A 20872-nucleotide genomic window follows, 5' to 3' on the forward strand; every position below is an offset into this window, starting at 1 on the left:
AGATGGTGAGGAGGGGAAAGGAGGAGAGGTGTTACTGTTTGGAAGGGGAGTCCCCTTCCATTATAACATAAGGCAGTAAAGCTTTTTCTGCAGTGCAATCTCTGGCACATTTTGCCTGCCAACTAGGTTCTGGTTGTGGCTCGCTGCTTGATTTTTTCACAACGAAACGATCCATTGAAGATTGTTTTTCCCCTTATTCGCAACATTTGTCTGTAGTGAGGCATCACATTGTCATTGAAAAGATTAATGCAACGGCCTACTACAGCTTTCTCTGGGTGAGTTGTTTCAATAAAAGTTTGCATTTCTTCCCACATCTGACACCACTTCCTAATTGTTGAGGAAGGGGACTTTTGCTTCTGCCTCATCCTCTTCTGAAGAAATATCCACAGCTGCTTCTTGTTACTGCTCCTTTTCAAAGGCTTGGAGTTCTTTGGTGGTCTGTTCTTCGTTGTGTTCTTCCACCAACCCCTCCACATCAACACCATCCAATTCCAAGCCCATCATCCAGCCCAGAGTAACAATTTCCTCAACAATAGGCACTTCATTTACAGGCTCAAATCCCTCAAAGTCTAGTTCTGTCACATATACAGGCCACAATTTTCTCCAGCCAGAGATAAAGGTTCTTTGAGTCACTTCTTGCCAGGCTTTGTCAACGAGTTTTAAAGCACTACAAATGTTAAAATGGTGTTTCCAAATCTCTTTGAGGGTGAGGTTTGTGACTTCAGTCACTTCAAAACATTTCCGGAAAAGTGCCATTTCATAAAGTTTCTTAAAATTCGCTATGATTTTCTGGTCCATCAGCTGAATTAGAGGAGTGGTGTTGGGAGGAAGGAACTTTATTGTGAGAATTATATCTGTTCAACAATGCATCCTCCAAGTCTGGAGGATGAGCAGGAACATTGTCGAAGAGAAGCAGGGTCTTGAGTGGCAAACTTTTCTCCTGCAGATATTTTTGTATGGCAGGGCACGCCACATCATTCACCCACTCCAAAAAAAATCCTAGTCATCCATGCCTTATTATTAGCCCTCCACATCACACACATTTGGTTTTTCTGCACACCATACTTTTTGAAAACCCTTGGATTTTCAGAATGATACACAAGCAAGGGTTATGTTTTTTCAAATTCAAATTCAAGGCAATTTTCAAATTGTCACTCACATTTCCACACAGCACAAGCGTAAACCTATCTTTCATAGGGTTGTGTCCGGGCAATGATTTCTCCTCCTTGGTAATGTATGTCCTCTTAGGCAATCTTTTCCATAACAGTCCTGTCTCATCACACTTAAACACTTGTTATGGTAGGTATCCCTCAGCCTCTACAAACTCTTTAAATTCTTCAATAAATCTTTCAGCCGCTGGTTTGTCTGAGCTGGCAGCTCAGACAAATATATATATATATATATATATAATGTCGTACCTAGTAGCCAGAATGCACTTCTCGGCCTACTATGCAAGGCCCGATTTGCCTAATAAGCCAAGTTTTCCTGAATTAATATATTTTCTCTAATTTTTTTCTTATGAAATGATAAAGCTACCCATTTCATTATGTATGAGGTCAATTTTTTTTTATTGGAGTTAAAATTAACGTATATATATGACTGAACCTAACCAACCCTACCTAACCTAACCTAACCTAACCTAACCTAACCTATCTTTATAGGTTAGGTTAGGTTAGGTTAGGTACCCGAAAAAGTTAGGTTAGGTTAGGTAGTTGAAAAACAATTAATTCATGAAAACTTGGCTTATTAGGCAAATCGGGCCTTGCATAGTAGGCAGAGAAGTGCGTTCTGGCTACTAGGTACGACATATATATATATATATATATATATATATATATATATATATATATATATATATATATATATATATATATATATATATATATATATATATATATATATATATAAATAATAGGGGTACCACCTCTGGTGCAATTGCAGGGACCCCACATCCTCAAAGAAGAAAACAAAGAGCATTTAGAGAATGCTCTGAACACGCATTTATGTTCCTCATATATATATATATATATATATATATATATATATATATATATATATATATATATATATATATATATATATATATATATATATATATATATATATAATATATATATTATATATATATATATATATATATATATATATATATATATATATATATATATATATATATATATATATATATATATATATATATATATATGTCGTACCTAGTAGCCAGAACTCACTTCTCAGCCTACTATTCAAGGCCCGATTTGCCTAATAAGCCAAGTTTTCCTGAATTAATATATTTACTATAATTTTTTTCTTATGAAATGATAAAGCAACCCTTTTCTCTATGTATGAGGTCAATTTTTTTTTATTGGAGTTAAAATTAACGTAGATATATGACCGAATCTAACCAACCCTACCTAACCTAACCTAACCTATATTTATAGGTAAGGTTAGGTTAGGTAGCCAAAAAAAGCTAGGTTAGGTTAGGTTAGGTAGGTTAGGTACACGAAAAAACATTAATTCATGAAAACTTGGCTTATTAGGCAAATCGGGCCTTGAATAGTAGGCTGAGAAGTGCGTTCTGGCTATTAGGTACGACATATATATATATATATATATATATATATATATATATATATATATATATATATATATATATATATATATATATATATATATATATATATATAAAATATAGCATAATAAATGAACAGTGGAGGATTCATAGATAAGTAATATACTTTAAGCTACTAACTTGAGAACATTTAGGGCATAACTCAAAAGAAAAAACAAGCCATTAAGCTTGTTAATAAAAATATAGTGACTCTTATTTACTGGACTCCTACTGAAACAGAAATCAGTGCACCAGAAGGCTGGAACAGACTGATAAAGACTGGTACAAATCTATCTGCTCAAGCTGAAGTCCATTGTATATAATATCTGTCCAAGAATTTCATTTTTTTGTAAAGAACTATGTTTCTCAATATCTTAAATTTCTTTCAGAGTGATTCAGGACAATATTTTGCTAATATCTCGGGCCCTTAGACATCATTTCGTTATTCCTGAGTGGCATGATTTCACTTCGTACATTGAAGAATTCTATTGGTCTGCCAAGAGCCTCACACTTGGAAAGGTTAGTTAATAAAGAAAGAAGCTCAACACTTCGTTATTGTTTTTTGGAAGTCTCGTTGTTTTTGTTTCTTGTGGAAGTGGTTTGGGCATGTGAGTGATTCTCCCCTGCTATTTTATCACAAATACCATTGTTATCTCTGCAATAATTACTATAGATATGCTCTAAACTTGTACATTTAATTTACCTGATTACAGCTGTAGATCATATGGTATTAATCTGGTGCTGGGAATGATGTGCAGATTCTCAGTCAGTCAGATTAAGCACCATTAGTCTGGCCAGTAACTGTGGGTGACAACATACACATTTTCTTCATCCTGACCAGAATGACCTTGACAAGTCAATTAATTTAAGACTTCCTCTGTCAAATGGGTTATTGTATACCAATCCTCATATTTTCCATATTGATAATTGTGACCTATCAAATTCAAAAGCCCTTAATAAATTATGCAGTGCTTCAAAGGAGCCTTTATATATTTCTTTTGTGTGGCCATATTAACTGCAACTACATGTACCATCCTACTTATAAAGGTTTGTTGAAGATTCAAAGTCTACTCAACAGATTTGAAGTGTAACTTGTAATATAAAAAAAAATAATGAAAAATACTTTATCTTGAAATGATGTAAAACCTAAAATTTATGTAAATAAGATGATTGATATTCAAAATTAAATTACTTCTGTTTTTAACTTTTTATAGATAAATTGTTTGAGATGTGGACAAAATTGTTGCATTTCATATAGAGAGAGCTGTTTTTTCATTAAATCTTGCATTTAATGAAAAAGCCAGCATTTAAAAGTCAGCATTGCATTTAATTAAAAGCCATTTAATAAATATGATGAAATGCCAATTTCTGGGTAAGCCCCGGTGGCTCTCTGAAGTTACCATCTCTGATGTAGGTGCCCCAACTACTAGGTGCCATCAGTTACTCTGGCCTACCGGGGACTCGGAGCCAAGGGCCAGAACCTGGTCACCTCACAGAGGTGCAGAGAGCTGTTACATTTATATAGTAAGTTACAGTATTCATTTATAACTTATTATATAAAGAGAAGCACCCACATCATCAAGATAAAATAAACCACAGCTGGCTCCTCCTGATACCCGCAGACTTAAAAATGGCCTTAGAACTTGCCAAACTACGTAAACAAATGACCAAAAATGTTATAACCCAGCATCTGCTCATTTGCCCCATTCTTTCCCTTGCTCAGAGGGAGGAGGGGGCAGGCCATGGATCACTGACTGCACTGCCATCAGTTCGACAAAAAAAGCCTGACACCCCGAGGAAGGGAGGGTGTCAGGGAGCCACTGGGGATGACAGAAAAATTGTCGTTTCATTACATTCAATGCTGGTTTTCTGGAGGTAGACCCTTGTGGATCTCTGAAGCTAGCTACCCAAGGTGAAGAAGAAAAGGGTATCTTTCAGAGAGGAGGGAGCACCGCAGGTATCGACACAAGGGTAAACTGCAGGTTGGCTAGACTCAATGACACTGCAGACGACCTAAGAAATAAGAGTCTTGGAACAGGGAACCAAGGAAAAGGGATCAACTCTCAAAGCGTTCACCGTCGCAGAAGAAGTTTGCATGAAGGTAGTAATGTAGAGCTGCCACCAGACACAAAACATGATGCACTCCCTGCTGAACCAACTAAGTATTAACAACCAGTGGATCCCTTCAAAAATCAACTAACTCATTTTTTCCAGAAAAGGAGGAAACGGCTGGAGATGAACAAACCTACCCACAGAACAAAACCCCGACATCGAAGGAGAGCAAGAAGCTTCTTCAACATGGCAACCGAAAGCCAAAGAAACCAAGTAAAGAGCCTTAAGAAAGCAATCCCAGACCAAAGGTAACACAGTAAACTAAGTGGAGGACAGAAAATGAAGCACCTATAAAAAAAAGGACAGCTCTGGTGGTGTATGAGCAGGCTGGAGGTGAAACAAGTTCTGAAACATATGCAAGATATGTAATACGCAATATGTAAGATATAAGATAAGGCCAAGGAAATATCGACTCTAAACGCAAGCTGCAGCAGCCGTGTCAGTGCTGCACAAACAATTTCTAACAGGAATCAACCAAATTGACAAAGAGGATTTCATGAAACCAGGAACTTCACAAACAAGAGGACATATTCTCCAGGAATAAGGAAGAGATATTTGACATTCGCAGGCAATGAGTCACAAAAACGTGGCTAAAGTATGATGACCAGACCACACACTAGAAGGTGAAGGGACGACGACATTTCGGTCCGTCCTTGACCATTCTCAAGTCGATTGGTCCAGGACGGATTGAATCGATCCAAGAATGGTCCAGGACGGACCGAAACGTCGTCGTCCCTTCGCCTTCTAGTGTGTGATCTGGTCATCATATTTGACATTCAGTACCTTCCTCCCTTGGGTAAAAGTGACCATGTCTTTTGGGGAATAAAGTATGCAATTCATTATAATCTGGAAGAAAAAGAGGAAGTTGAAGCAGTTGAAAAACCTGATTTCAGATGAGGACATTATAGGGAACATAGAAATTTCTTTAAGGAATTTGACAGCAAGGAAGTAAATGAGATATATGTAAGGTTTTGTGAAATATATGATAAAGGCACAAAAAATTTATACCAAAGCAGAGATGCGGAACTAGGAAATAGGATTGGTTATGTAGGTTAGCCTAACCCCAGTCGATGGCAGATAAGGAAAACTGCAACCACAAGGGGTTTTTCCAGGAGCATTGCTTCCTGAAAACTCTCTGAAGGGGCCAGGTTCTGGCGCTGGTCCCTGGTAGGTCTGAACTCCATAGCTAATGTCCCAGTCTAATATAACATACATTAGCCCGATAAGCTCCAGGGAGCCACCAGGGCTCACCCAGAAAATGGCGTTTCATTAAATTCAACGCTGGTTTTTTGGATTCTGAACATAAAAGTTCTTATTATATACTATGCCACCGGGTCCCAAGAAAGTCAGTGGTAAAGTTCAACCTAGGAAAATAATTGTGAGGATGATGATAGAGGACTAAAACACTTCATTACATTGCCAACTAACCAACTACTGTAACCAAAACTATATTAAATAAATATAAAAACTAATTTCTTTGTTTAATCAACCAAATACATACATACATACACACATACACTTAAACTTACATGACACAATATAAGCATATCATAGAAGTATTATATATTTTAATTGTACAACTATTTATTTTCATTGTATAATAACTGGTATGAATTATAGTACAGTCTGTATCACATCAAAACATATTACTGACAAGTCTTGTATGTATGTTGTATTGCAGGTTGCCGCATACATTCCCCAACTGGCAAGATTTAGTCCAGAACAATGGGGTGTGTCCGTGTGTTCTGTAGATGGTCAACGATATGACATTGGTGACACAAATATTAATTTCACTATGCAGTCTTGCAGGTTTGTTAGCATTATACAGTATTAAGGTATAACATTTTATCATCTTATACTTATTTTTGTTATAATTTTAACTGTATTCTGTAATAATAATAATAATAATAATAATAATAATATATTAATTATTCAAGTTATAATAATAATAATGAATAATAATATAATATAATAATAATAATAATAATTTATTATTCACGTTGATGATACATCAACGTAATTACCTAAGTGTAGTTACAGGATGAGAGCTACGCTCGTGATGTCCCGTCTCCCCAGCACTCTGTCATATAACGCTTTGAAATTGACCAAATTTCAAAATTGATCAAATTGACCAAATGGACAGTTTTGACCTCCACCACCTTCTCGCCTAACTTGTTCCAACCGTCTACCCCTCTGACTGGAAAGACTTGCTGTTAGGACATGAAATAAATGAGATGTATGTCAAGTTTTGTGACATATATGATAAAGGCACAAAAAAATTTATACCAAAGCAGAGATGCAGAACTAGGAAACAGGATTGGTTCAACAGAAATTGCGAGAGGGCCAGAGACCAAAAGACACAAAAATGGAATCAATACAGGAAGAGGCCAAACCCCCAAACATACCAGCGATACAAAGATGCGAGAAACAACTACACGGCAGTGAGGAGAAAGGCAGAAAGAAATTTTTAAAAAGGGATTGCACACAAATGTAAAACAGAACCAGGTTTATTCTATAAATTCATAAACAACAAATTGCAGGTAAAGGATAATATTCAGAGGTTAAAAATGGGAAATAGATTCACGGAAAATGAAAAGGAAATGTGTGAAACACTAAACGAAAAGTTCCAAAGTGTGTTTGTACAAAATGAAATCTTCAGGGAACCAGACACAATAAGAACTCCAGAGAACAACATAGAGCACATAGAGGTATCTGGAGACGAAGTGGAAAAAATGCTCAAAGTGGTAATCAAGAACAAAAGCAGTTGGTCCAGATGGAGTTTCACCATGGGTTCTGAGAGAATGTGCACCTGAGCTCAGCATTCCACTTCAACTGATTTTTCAGGCATCCCTGTTTACAGGAGTTGTAACTGATGTGTGGAAAAAGGCTAAGATAGTTCCAATCTACAAAAGTGGAAGCAGGGAAGACCCCCTTAATTATAGACCTGTATCATTGACAAGTGTAATAGTCAAAATATAGGAAAAAATAATTAAATCTAAATGGATAGAACACCTGGAGGAAAACGATATAATATTAGAGAGACAGTATGGTCTTCGATCTAGAAGATCCTGTGTAACAAACTTACTCAGTTTTTATGATCGAGCCACAGAGAATTTACAGGAAAGAGATGGTTGGATTGACTGCATCTATTTGGACCTAAAAAAGGCTTTCGACAGAGTTTCCCATAAGAGGTTGTTCTGGAAACTAGAACATATTGGAGGGGTGACAGGTAAGCTTCTAACATGGATGAAAAATTTCCTAACTGACAGAAAAATGAGGGCCGTAATCAGAGGCAAGATATCGAATTGGAGGAATGTCACGAGTAGAGTAACATGTTTGCTGATGATGCTAAGATAGTAGGGAAGATAAGCAACCTAGATGATTGTCATGCCCTTCAAGAAGACCTGGACAAAATAAGTATATGGAGCAACACTTGGCAAATGGAATTTAATGTGAATAAATGCCATGTTATGGAATGTGGAATTGGAGAACATAGACCCCACACAACCAATAAATTATGTGAGAAATCTTTAAAGAATTCTGACAAAGAAAGGGATCTATGGGTGGTTCTAGATAGAAAACTGTCACCTGAGAACCACATTAAGAACATTTTATGAGGAGCCTATGCTACAATTTCTAACTTCAGAATTGCTTTTAAATACATGGATGGAGAAATACTAAAGGAATTGTTCACGACTTTTGTTAGACTAAAGCTGGAATATGCAGTGGTTGTATGGTGCCCATATCTTAAGAAGCACATCAATAAACTGGAAAAGGTGCAACGACATGCCACTAAGAGGGGCCCAGAACTGAAGGACAAGAGCTATGAGGAGAGGTTAAGAGGCATTAAATATGCAAAAACTAAAAGATAGAAGAAAAAAAGGCGATATGATCTCTACGTACAAAATAGTAACAGGTATCGATAAAATTGATAGGGATGAATTCCTGAGACCCAGAACTTCAAGAACAAGAGGTCATAGATTTAAACTAACGAAACAAAGCTGCCGGAGAAATACAAGAAAATTCACTTTTGTAAACAGAGTGGTAGACAGTTGGCACAAGTTAGATGAGAAGGTGGTGGAGGTCAAAACCGTCAGTAATTTTAAAGCATTATATGACAAAGAGTGCTGGGAAGGCGGGACACCATGAGCTTATCTCTCATCCTGTAACTACACTTAGGTAATTACACTTAGGTAATTACAAAATGAATAAAAACATACATACATGTAAATAAAATTGAAAAAAATAAATTAAAGAAAAGAAAAGACAAGCCGTTGACCGGTTGGCAGAGAGCACCATGCCAGCCAGACAAAAAAAGAACCACCTCAACAACAAAAACCCAAGGCCCCGGCACAAACCAACACGTGCTAAGACCCAAAAGGTCAGCCTGCAAGCCAGGAAGACCCTGGAACCCCAGAAGGCAGAACCGGGTCACAAACGAGGTAACAAAGCCCCTTGAACCCCACAATGGGGGCCCAAGTGGAACGAAACCAAAGAACCCAAAGGAACCTGGAATCAAACCTGAGGGAGCTTAAACTACCACATTTGCCAACGGAATTGCACCACAGAAGGGCAAAGCACAGCACCCAGACAGAACCCCTAGGGAAACAGCCAAAACAGATAGAAAACCGAGGGACAAGGTGTGGGAGCAAGCATAAACAGACAAGAACACTGAGCCCAAACCCTAGGGTCCCAGACCCAAAACAGTCAGAAAACACAAAAGCTGGTGTAAAAACCAACACCCAAGCATTCCCAGAGGAACAGAAGACAGGCAGAACACCCCCAGAAAAACAAAGAAACGGCAACAGGAGGATGAACCCCTGAAAGGAGGTGAAAACTCACCCAAAAAGTGAGCTCCCACACCCAGGCACATGTAAACAAACAACAGCACAGCTCTGGTGGCTAAGCAAGGAAACCCGCAGAAGAAACAGGGTGCCGTGACCGGTGCAATAGATCCGAAAAAACGCCAGTAAATGCGGGAAGTAAGCAGACTAGATGGACGAAAAATCCCGCCCAGAAGCAGAAGACTCGAGCAAGGGCAAACAATCCCAGAACTGCTACAGGCATCCCCCACAGCCCTGGGAACCTGCAACAGAGGCCCCAGGGCAGAGCCGTCCTCCACGCCCTCTGCCCTCAACCCTTGTGTGGCGCCGGGCTATTTAGCATTTGTCACCCACAGGCGCATACCAAAAAAAAATAATATAATTTTTTCTTCTAAACCTGTTAATTTGTGTTTTCTGATCACGGGAAAAATAATTAACAAATTGTAAGTGGCATATATTGCCCGCTATAGGGTGGGGAAATCTGGCAAAAAACAGGCGCTGACTCAGCGTGCATCCCAGACGGTCTGTTGCTCGCCAGCTGTCAGGCCGGAGTTGCCACAAAGAGATAATTACCTAATTATTTCAATATTTCTGATTGATTTTAAGTAGTTTTTTTGCTGTAATATTATTGAATAGTGTGTAGTGTGATATATTTATATAATAAAATGAGTGAATCATCGCTGTACTCAAAAATATGGTGTGCATATTGTTGATTCAATTATTATGTTCATCAAGTAGTGAACAAATACTTTGTCGGTTATTACACTATATACACAGGTTATATATAAGTATCTGCATGTTTTGTTCACCATAATGAACCACTAAGTTGGTATTATGAGTCAAAAAGCAACGAGGAGTGACTACCACACACCAGCCAGCCACTTGCTGCCACTCACTCCCTCAACACCTCACTCGCCCACATTCTCCTCCCACCTATACTGTTTTTGCTTTTATTCACAATATACAGATGTTATATATAAGTATCTACATTCGTGTTCACCATAACGAACCACTAAGTTGGTATGCTGAGTGGCAGTGGCAGCCCGCCACTGGCTGCCACTTCCTCCCTCCCTCACCTCACCTGACTCACCCACATTGTCCTTCCCACAATTACTGTTTTTGCTTTTATTCACTATATACAGATGTTATATATAGGTATCTGCATGTTTTGTTCACCACAACTATACAACTAAGTTGATATAGTTAGTTCAGGCACTTAGGAGACTGTCGCTATACACTGTCAGGTGGCGGCTGCTTCCCTCACACATTCAAGGATGGACACACAAGAGGATGTAAAAATTCAGTTCTACAACAGAACAGCAGGGCTGTCCAATCACAGGGAACTGACCATGCACACAGTCCAACCTAGCACCAACATTAGTATAGCCAATAAGCACATACTAAGACACACAACAATGTGTAATATAGAGGTAGGAAATGCAAGGAAAATGGAATGTACACGATCAAGTAAATATACAGACACACTCCAATGTATACATTAGAGAGCAGCCAGGCACTGAACGACGGCCAAGGAAGGAGTGACCAGAAGCAATGACTGAGTCAAGGAATGAGTGCCCAGAGAGCATTGACTGAGGCAACGAACGAGTGCCTAGCAAGGAATGAGTATCCAGAAAGCAAAGACTGAGTCACAGGAATGTTCCATGGAACCCATCCCCACTATCAGGCCTTAGCCTTGGGCTGAGGAGCAATGATATAAGCACATAGGAAAGCCACATTAAGATGCACGCAAAGTGGCCAATCAACACGCTACAAACAACACCCAACACTCATCCTAAAACCGAGAACCAGCACCTGGCTGACAGTGTCACCAGACTGTATACTCTCACCTGTAAAGCAGAGACACTGTTGTGTCACGACACAGTTGAGCCGTGTAATATTTCAGGAGCAACGCTCTGTAGAACCAGAGTCAAACGCGGTGTAGAACCCATGATAAAGGACGCAGAATACCTACACATGTTTACACCACACATAAACCAAGACAAACACCCTTGGTGCATGCGCTTGAGGACTGAGCCGCAACACCCAACCCTTGGGGAGGGTGCCTACAAGTTGTACTAAATGAATATTAGTAATGTCGAGACAGAGTACGGAGATAAGATGTAACGAGAAAAGAATGAGAAAATATCGAAAAATGATAAGAGGACGGAAGAGGACCAACGAGTCTGAGTAAGGACTGGAGGTAAGCCTCACCGGCAGACGACAGACGTTCCAGCAATATTGGAAAAATCAAAGATCGTCCTGAACCTTCGAGACCCTTGAGAAGCGAGCACAAAAACACGGAGGCTCACATAGGCCCAGTGGCCTCTGAGACCAATGGTCATGCAGAATCCCATGACGATGAGAACAGGATGATATGATGTAGAATAATACATGTCCTAGAAAAGAAGGGTGAGAAAGTGATAAAATCACCCACAGGAAGGATAGAACCAATGGACCCAAGGGAGACAGAATCGAACCCAGGGAGGGGCCGACACCCATACAAACTCGTACTCAGGGGGATGGGCGAAAGGAAAACCCGACTCCTTGTAACCGAAAGCCCCGCCCAGAGGGTTGGAAAACCCAGGTGGGGTCCAATGGGGCCCAAGGCCCCAAAGCCAGCCCCTCCCCAACCCCAGGAACCTCCACATCAGGCCCCGGGGGCGAGTCATCCTCCCAAGCCCCGGTCACACAAGAAAAAGCAGGGGCGGCCGAAATAGCAGGAAGAGAATGGGCCCACTGGTCAGACCCCGGAGCTGCGACTGGAGGAACGGACTCGAATGCCTCCGTAGCCACCCTGGAAGGGGCACCCCCCCCACCCCCGAAACTGCCCGAGTCTCAGAAACCTCTAAACCCTGCCCCGACCCCGAAACCCTCAGATGCCTAGGAGCCAGAAGCAGGGAGGGGGGACTCAATGAACCACAGCAGGGAAAGAATGAGGGGGCGTGGACGGAACCAAGGCCGAAGCAACCAAAACCCTCATGTCTGGGACCCTATAAACAAAAACAGGGCCTCTGGGGAAGCAACCAAACGAGCTTGCTGCAACAACCTAAACCTACCGTACAACAAGCGGGCCACCTGCACCCGAAGAATATCATCAGATTGGGTGAACCGAGTCACAAACAAGCAATAAAGCTCACAGGACTCAGGGTTGTATGTGTCACCAACCCAACAGGCAACATGACAGAGGCAAAAACAATGAGCGCGCCCTGAGCCAAGGGGATAGAGCAACCCTCAAACTCGCAAAAAACGAGAAGGGACACGGGGGTCACATCTATTGGACCCGAGCGCCCCATGGGGTTTCCCAGGGCCCCTAGACTGGGTCTGCTAAGGGTTTACCCAGGCAGGGTACTATTAACCAGCACCCAAGCTACCAATCAACACTGGTAATGCTGAACCACCGGGACGTGTCCACTCACAAGGGCAAAGCAGGGGGTACCACCAAACACAAACAACCGTAGTATAAGGGGGAAGGAATACCAAGACAGACCCTCCCACCAGGCAAAAATAAAAATAAAAGAAAACCTCGCAAGAGGACAGTGTACTCAGAGGGAACAGACCTGGCCGCTGTTATAAGTGAAAATTAGCTACGCAGTACTCAACGCCCCTACTAGTGCAAAAACTATCACTTACCTGAAGGCAAAGCAGGGAAGAAACCCCCAAAACAATCAGGGCAGTCAATCGCTAAGCAGTAAAAGACCAACAGAGGTCCAACAGATTACCTTCCACAAGTCGACCCAAGGGGACTTGTGGAAGGTAATCCCAAGCTCCTAGAGCGGTACTTACAGGGTATTCGGGGAAGGTGACCCTAAGCATATGCAGCCCGAGTACCTGTGAATATTACTCCCAGCTCACACACCACCTAAGAGAAATACTGAACCCATGTACAGCACAATAAGAATCTGGAGCTGGAGCCATAACAACCAAGCCGTATCCCATCAGCCAAAGAACGGAAGGTTGGATCGCTGGCGTGGGGGTCTGGGGCTTCCCCTTTCCCCTCCCGGGGAGGGGGGAGCTGTGCAGACATGTGGCGCGGCTCGTATGACGTTATGCTTGTTTGCTCGTTTTCAATTTTGGAGTTCTGTCCACTTGTTTGTCTATTTTCGTTTTTTTTAACCAGAATAGGGGTTTGTTTTGTAGCGCTTACCTCTCTGGGTGCCTGTCCCGGTCGATGGCAGATATAGAGGGCTCTAAAATCACATGTGCATTCTATGGGCCATTGCTCCCCGTGCCTCTCTGAGGGGGTCAGTTTCTAGCTCGTGGTCCCTGGTAGGCCTAGAACTCCACCCACATCGACTGATGCCAAAGATAGGAATATCCATATCAGCCTGGATAGCTCCAGGAAGCCGTAGGGGCTCCCCGAAGAAAAGAGGCATTGACAGAGCAAGCGCCAGACGCGGTCAGCTCTACCCAAGTTGTCAGGCGGGAGTTGCCACAAAGATATATGCTTACCTAATTATTCCAATGTCCCTGATTGATTTTTTAAATTTTTTTGCAGTAATATTATTCAGTAATGTGTAATGTGATATATTTATATAATAAAATGTGTGAATCATCACTATACTCAAAAGTACAGCCCGTTCTCCAAAACTGGGGTGGTAAATGTAAGGAGACAAATAAGTGCAATTATGTACTATTCATAGCCGTTAGGAATTGTACTTATTTTCACTTAGTATTAAATCGTACTGTCAAATATATTGTGAATATTTGAGTTTACCTGAAAAACTGAATAGAAAACCACAACCTCACCTAACCGTCTTAGTTTTTGAAGATAATAATTTTATTGCTTCTTAATTACAATTAGCACTTAACCTATAGCTCTATTGATATTACAGTTTTATAAAACTAATAAAACAAAACTAAAATATATCAATAAATTTTAAAGAAACTAAGGATATTTTAAAATTTTGTATAAAATCTATATTGTTTAATAAACCTGAAAAATAAATTCCTGATATTTAAAACTTGTGTATAGCAAAATGAAATTCAAAACTTCATCCTAAAATTCTGAGTGTCTTAACAGAAAACGAGGAGAATTAAATCGAAGAAGGGAGTTTGGTAAATGTAATAGCCCCATAAGTGAAATTATGCACTGTTTATGACAGTAAGAAAATGTACTTATCACATTTAGTATTAAATCGTACTGTCAATTCGGAGGATGGGTTGCAAAAGTATTGTGAACATATTAGTGATTCAATTATTATGTTCATAAAATAATAAACAATTAGTTTTACTGTTTTTATACTGTATATACACATTATATATAATTATCTACATGTTTTGTTTATCATAACTGTTCAACTAAGCTGGTATAGTGCCCAAAGAGCATAGTGGCCACCCTTACACAGCATGACAAGTCATGCAGATGATGCCACCTATATCACCTAAATGGCCTCTCCCAACACTCCTTTTGCTGTTATTACCTTATATATACACGTTATATATAAGTACTGTATCTACATTTGTGTTCACCATAGCCTACCACTAAGCTGGTATAGTAAGAGCAGACGGTAACAGGTGGCCACACAGATTCGGCAAATGACACTACAGCCTTCCCACCCTCAACAGTACTCCTCCCACAGCACAGTGCAAATTATCACAACAATCCAGCTATTATCAGAATCCTGGTCATATTTATCAAAGTCAGGGGTCTTCTGTAATACTATCATCGTTAAATAATACCAGTTACATATATTTTTTACATTTTTAGGCAATGTTGTGGTCATAAGCTGAACTGCAGTGCTATGAGCTCATGCTGTGTGCACTAGCATTGGTGGCTCACTCAGTACTGAGGCTCATGCCCGGGAATGTTGTCCACAATTTAAAAAAAAATGGCAGTCTGTTTACAAGAGCCCTGAGGAAGCTGATGTGAACCCCGTGTAGCTGCGGGCCGTTTAAATCTTGTGCGGTATTCCAAAATGTCACATGAAGGGGGTGCACACTTTCACGTCAGTTACTCAACACGTCATTTGATGTGTTGCGCAGTTTAACGGTTAAGGACCTGCTTCAAACCCCCATGCGTGTTATTGGCTTTGCAAGTATGTCATAATACCAATCTTGTGTAATCTCACCAACCCGTTGTACCGTCTTATAAATAAATGTTATTATTATTATTATTATTATTATTATTATTATTATTATTATTATTAATATAGTTATCTAAATGTTTAATAGCTTTGAGCTCAATCTAAATAATTAGGCCTTATTTTCTCTCATGTTTGGTCTTCCCTCAGTAAACCTGTGACGTATGGTATCGCACTTAATGAGTTGGGTAATGAGATGGTTCACACGTATGTTGGTACGGAGCCCAGTGGTCGAATGTTCAATGCTATTGTCCTCGATTATAATGGTCAGTAGGGATATCTGTTGTATTTGTCAGTACTGTGTATGTTTGTGAAATATTACATATTTTCATATATCTGCAATATTAAAAATGTTCTTGCCATCAATACAATACATATACCGGTACAGTATTTATATTTTTTTATTTCATCATTATTTATTTGTATAATACATACAGTAATAGACAGGTTGGTCTCGGTTACTCTTAAAAGTACTATAATGCTTAAGGGGAAATAATAAGAGCTGTCTGTTACTTCTTCCCATGATAATCTTATTTTATGAATTTACTTAGACTGCAGTGTCTCTTGCTGGAAACTTCCTTCATGTTATCTACTACTGTAGTGTCCTGGCATAGAACTATAAAGAAAACAATATTATTAACATTTTTCATTTTTATTTTCCTTACTTTTGCTTTTCACTTTTTCTGAGAATGAATAATGGTAGTTTTGTGCAGTGCTTCAACTTGAGTGTATTGTCCAGTGAAGGTAGTTGTGATTCTCTTCATATTCACTATTGTTGTTGTTGTTGTTGTTATTATTGTTATTATTATTGTTATTATTATTATTATTATTATTATTATTATTATTATTATTATTATTATTATTATTATTATTATTATTACACAGTAATCACAAATGTAACCGCATCAATGAGAAAATCCATAGGAGCCGTGATGAGGGTTCGAACCTATGCGGTGGGTGTTCACATGCTCTAGATGACCATGACATGGTATAAAGATTGCACCCTGCAGTTTGTAAGGCACGAGATTGGAAGCCGTACCCTTGAATACAACTAACAAACCCGTTCTTACTTTCTTATAAACAATGGGAGGAATATATAGATATATATTCGACTAAAGCATAAGTCGAAGGCAAGAAATCTTATTCAACATGGGACAAGAAATACACCTTGGGTACAATTTCACAACAGTTTTATTGAACAATACAGGGTTATTTTACACTGACTAAATATGGGCGCACACTGTTAAGTTATAGGATTGTTGAGATACAGAGGAATATTTCTCAGCAAACAAATATTAGGAGTGAATTAATAGACTATAGGATCCATACCAGCTGGGACTTACGGGCGCCACAATACTCAACCCTTCCTTGGTAACTCCCCTCCATGGTGCCTCCTTGCCGTGGTGAGGGGCTCACGTACACCTCCCTGGGACCGGTGTGGGTTGCCTGTGCCCCCTCTCCTGCCCCCTCTTTGGGTGGTGTACGTGCTGAAGGGCACCATGTAGGGGCCTTGTGAGCCATCGGACCACCCGCTGGAGGGGTCGCCTGTGAGAGGCCGCCCTGAGTGGATGGTTGGGTGTCCAGGCTAGGGGCGATAGGGGGACTGGGGTCTTAGCACCAGTGTGGGAGAATGAACGAAGTAGTAGGACTCCCCTGTTGAAAAGGGGGAGCACCGCTGGGGACGACACACCCTTCCTGCACTGGCCCGCGCTCGGCCTCCCTGGCTGCCCTGGTAGGCCTTTGATACTGTTAATCACAACTACCTCTTACTTAAACTCCATCATTATGGAATCCGAGGCCATGCCCTGGACTATATCCAATCCTATCTTAGTGATAGACATCGATGTGTAGCCATCAATGATATAACCTCTCCCACTCTACCAGTAACCGTTGGAGTGCCACAGGGCAGCATCTTGGGACCTCTTCTATTTCTTATATACATCAATGATCTGCCTAATGTCTCTAACATTCTTAAACCTATATTATTTGCTGATGATACTACCCTCATCTATTCAGACCCCAACCCACACACACTAAATAATGTTGTTAATAATGAACTAAAAAAGTCCACTTATGGATATCTACCAACACACTAACACTTAACATAGAAAAGACCTACTACATCTTATTTGGAAGCAAATCAACAAATGCAATTCAGCTTCAGATAGACAATGTTAACATTAGCAATAAAAATGATGGAAAGTTTCTTGGCCTATTCCTAGACAAGAGACTCAACTTCAGCACTCGCATACAACACATAACTAAGAAAGTCTCTAAAACAGTTGGTATACTCTCCAAATCAGATATTATGTACCTAACTCTGCTCTCATCTCACTATATTATGCACTAATCTATCCCTATCTTAATTATGGTATCTGCGCATGGAGTTCAACCACTGCAAACCACCTCAAGTCCATCATCACCCAGCAAAAATCTGTTATCAGAATAATAACAAATTCTGCTTTCAGACAACACTCAGCCAGCCCCCCTTGTTTAAACCCCTAAACATGCTAAACATAAACTCACTCCACACATTCTCTTGTGTCAACTACATTTACAAAACCCTGTTCTTAAATGCAAACCATGCTCTGAAACTCTCCCTGGACAGATGTAATAGGACCCATTATTACCACACCAGAAATAAATATCTCTTTGATATCCCCAGAGTCAAACTTAATCTGTGTAAACACTCTATGCAAATAAAGGGACCTAGTCTATGGAACTCACTCCCTAATGAATTGAAAAGCTGTCAAACTTTTGTCTCATTCAAAAACAAAACTGAAAAGTACCTAATTTCATCTTCATAGTTTCTTACCTTGTTACGTTAAAATTGCACTGTATCTAGTGCTACCCAATCTCCCAATCTTTAGGTACCTAATCCAAATAATGGTATTTTTACCTGTTTATATATATATATATATATATATATATATATATATATATATATATATATATATATATATATATATATATATATATATATGTATGTATGTATGTATGTATGTATGTGTATATATATATATATATATATATATATATATATATATATATATATATATATATATATATATATATATATATATATATATATATATATATATATATATATAAATTTTGCTACAGAGCACCACTTGGTTTCCGAACTTTAGTTATCCGAAACTTCCAGTGGGGAGTCATGCCACACGAACAAAGTTTGGGTAGGAAGCGGTCCGCCAAGCGTCGCGCTGGCCCATGGTGATGGGTGGGAGATGGTCCAGTTTGCCGCCTTCTACCCTGTGATTTCACAGATTCACGGCCTATTATTCCTATTATTTTGATTTGTCACGAGGCTGGAGAGTTCATTCTGTAATTTTGTTTTACATATTTGCACAATCAAGAAACATCTGTGCACCATGTCGGCTCCAAATGCACGCATTGCGTCAGTGATTGCTGACTGGTGGGTGGCTGGGGGAGCTTAGATGGAAGGCAGTATGAGAGAGAGGGGAGAGAATTCGAGCGAGAGGGAAAATTAGTGAGAAAGGGAGGGGGAGGTAGGCAGGAAGGAATTGTGAGGGGGGGGCTGGGAGAATTAGGGAGGGAGGGAAAGGCAGGCAAGCAGGCTGGCAGGGATTGGCACAGGCAGGCAGGCAAGCAGGCTGGCAGGGATTGGCACAGGCAGGCAGGCAGAGAGGCTGGCTGACTGGCTGGCAGGCTGACAGGCAGGCAGGCAGGCAGGCAGGCAGGCTAGCTAGCAGGCAGGCAGGCAGACAGGCTGGCAGGCAGACTGGCAGGCAGGCATGGCAGGCAGGCAGGCAGGCAGGCAGGCAGGCAGGACTGGCAGACTGGCAGGCAGGCAGGCAGGCAGGCAGGCAGGCAGGCAGGCAGGCAGGCAGGCAGGCAGGCAGGCAGGCAGGCTGGCAGGCAGGCTGGCAGGCAGGCAGGCCGGCAGGCAGGCCGGCAGGCAGGCCGGCAGGCAGGCCGGCAGGCAGGCAGGCCGGCAGGCAGGCAGGCCGGCAGGCAGGATAGCAGGCAGGATAGCAGGCAGGCAGGCTGGCTGCTTGACTGCCTTTCCCTCCCTTCCTAATTCTCCTATTCTCCCTCCTAGCATCTCTCCCTACCTTCCCCTCCCTCCCTTTCTCACTATTTCTTCCCCTCTCCCACTATTTCTCCTCTCACTAATTCTCCCCCCCCCCTCTGTTGGTGGAGTGGTGAGGGAGGCAGTAAGGAAGGATTTGCTGACCAGGCGATGGTTGCCAAACTTACCACCCATATTGTATTACAAATTTTAATCTTAGTTGTAAAATATTTATGCCAAAATGTTAATTTTCATATATTAATATACATTATTAATCATTAACATGTTATATGATTTCCTATTTATTAATTAAACAAATATAGTTTTATTTATGAATTATGCACAGTTGGCATCTGTGAGCAGGCGCTGACAGACATGTCCGCCTCTACATAGCCTCCACCCCGTTAGTAGTTCCCAACCCCGTTAGTAGCTCCCCCTCCTCCATAGCCTGCTGTTCTCATGTTATGAGGAAGGCAGTGAGGGAGGGATGGCAGGCATTGAGGGGGAGAGGCAGTGAGGCATTGAGGGGGAGAAGCAGTGAGGCATTGAGGGGGAGAGGCAGTGAGGCATTGAGGGGAAGAGGTAGTAAGGCATTGAGGGGGAGAGGCAGTGAGGGGGGGAAAGGCAGTGAGGGGAAGAGGCAGTGAAGGGGGGAGAGGCAGTGAGGGGAAGATGCAGTGAGAGATAGAAGCAGTGAGGGAGGGAAGGGTGGGGGTGAGTGAACGCAATTACACAATGAACTTTATTTCATTTGTTGCATTTATGCTATGAATCTGTCGATTTTGTCCCTTAGAATTTTTTGTTAAATTTAAAAAAAAATTCTCTGTCCATTTTCCTCCATTTCTTGTTTACGAACTTACACGATATCCGACGGGTCTCGTCCCCAAGGGGTTCGGAAACCAAGTGGTGCTCTGTAGTATTTACCTACTTAAAATTTTCTTAGATTAAGGACCTGCCCGAAACGCTGCGCATACTAGTGGCTTTACAAGAATGTAATTATTATGCTATGTATCCTCACAATCCCACTGTACCTTCTTGTATATATATAAATAAAATAAAATGAAATAAAAAATAAATAACTTTACCATTGTGATCATTGCTGTCTTCTTATATGTGCTATCAATTTGTGTATGGTGTCCATTAATCTTTGTTTAAATTACCAATCAAGCTGTTAGTGCAATCAATCAGAGCT

At 40.6% G+C, this 20872-nt stretch overlaps 1 protein-coding gene across 5 annotated transcripts in view; it reads left to right on the plus strand.

Moving 5' to 3' along the window:
* Positions 1–20872, plus strand: part of LOC123770658 (glutaminase kidney isoform, mitochondrial) — a 157986-nt gene that overhangs the window by 52857 nt on the left and 84257 nt on the right. For all 5 annotated transcript variants that reach the window (XM_045762708.2, XM_045762709.2, XM_069305782.1 and 2 more), the window contains 3 exons: positions 3001–3130; positions 6405–6532; positions 15777–15892. In XM_045762708.2, coding sequence (XP_045618664.1) covers positions 3001–3130; positions 6405–6532; positions 15777–15892 — 374 coding nt within the window. The remainder of the gene's footprint in view (positions 1–3000; positions 3131–6404; positions 6533–15776; positions 15893–20872) is intronic.

The sequence above is a fragment of the Procambarus clarkii genome, chromosome 56, assembly GCF_040958095.1.
Source record: "Procambarus clarkii isolate CNS0578487 chromosome 56, FALCON_Pclarkii_2.0, whole genome shotgun sequence".
NCBI lineage: Eukaryota > Metazoa > Arthropoda > Malacostraca > Decapoda > Cambaridae > Procambarus > Procambarus clarkii.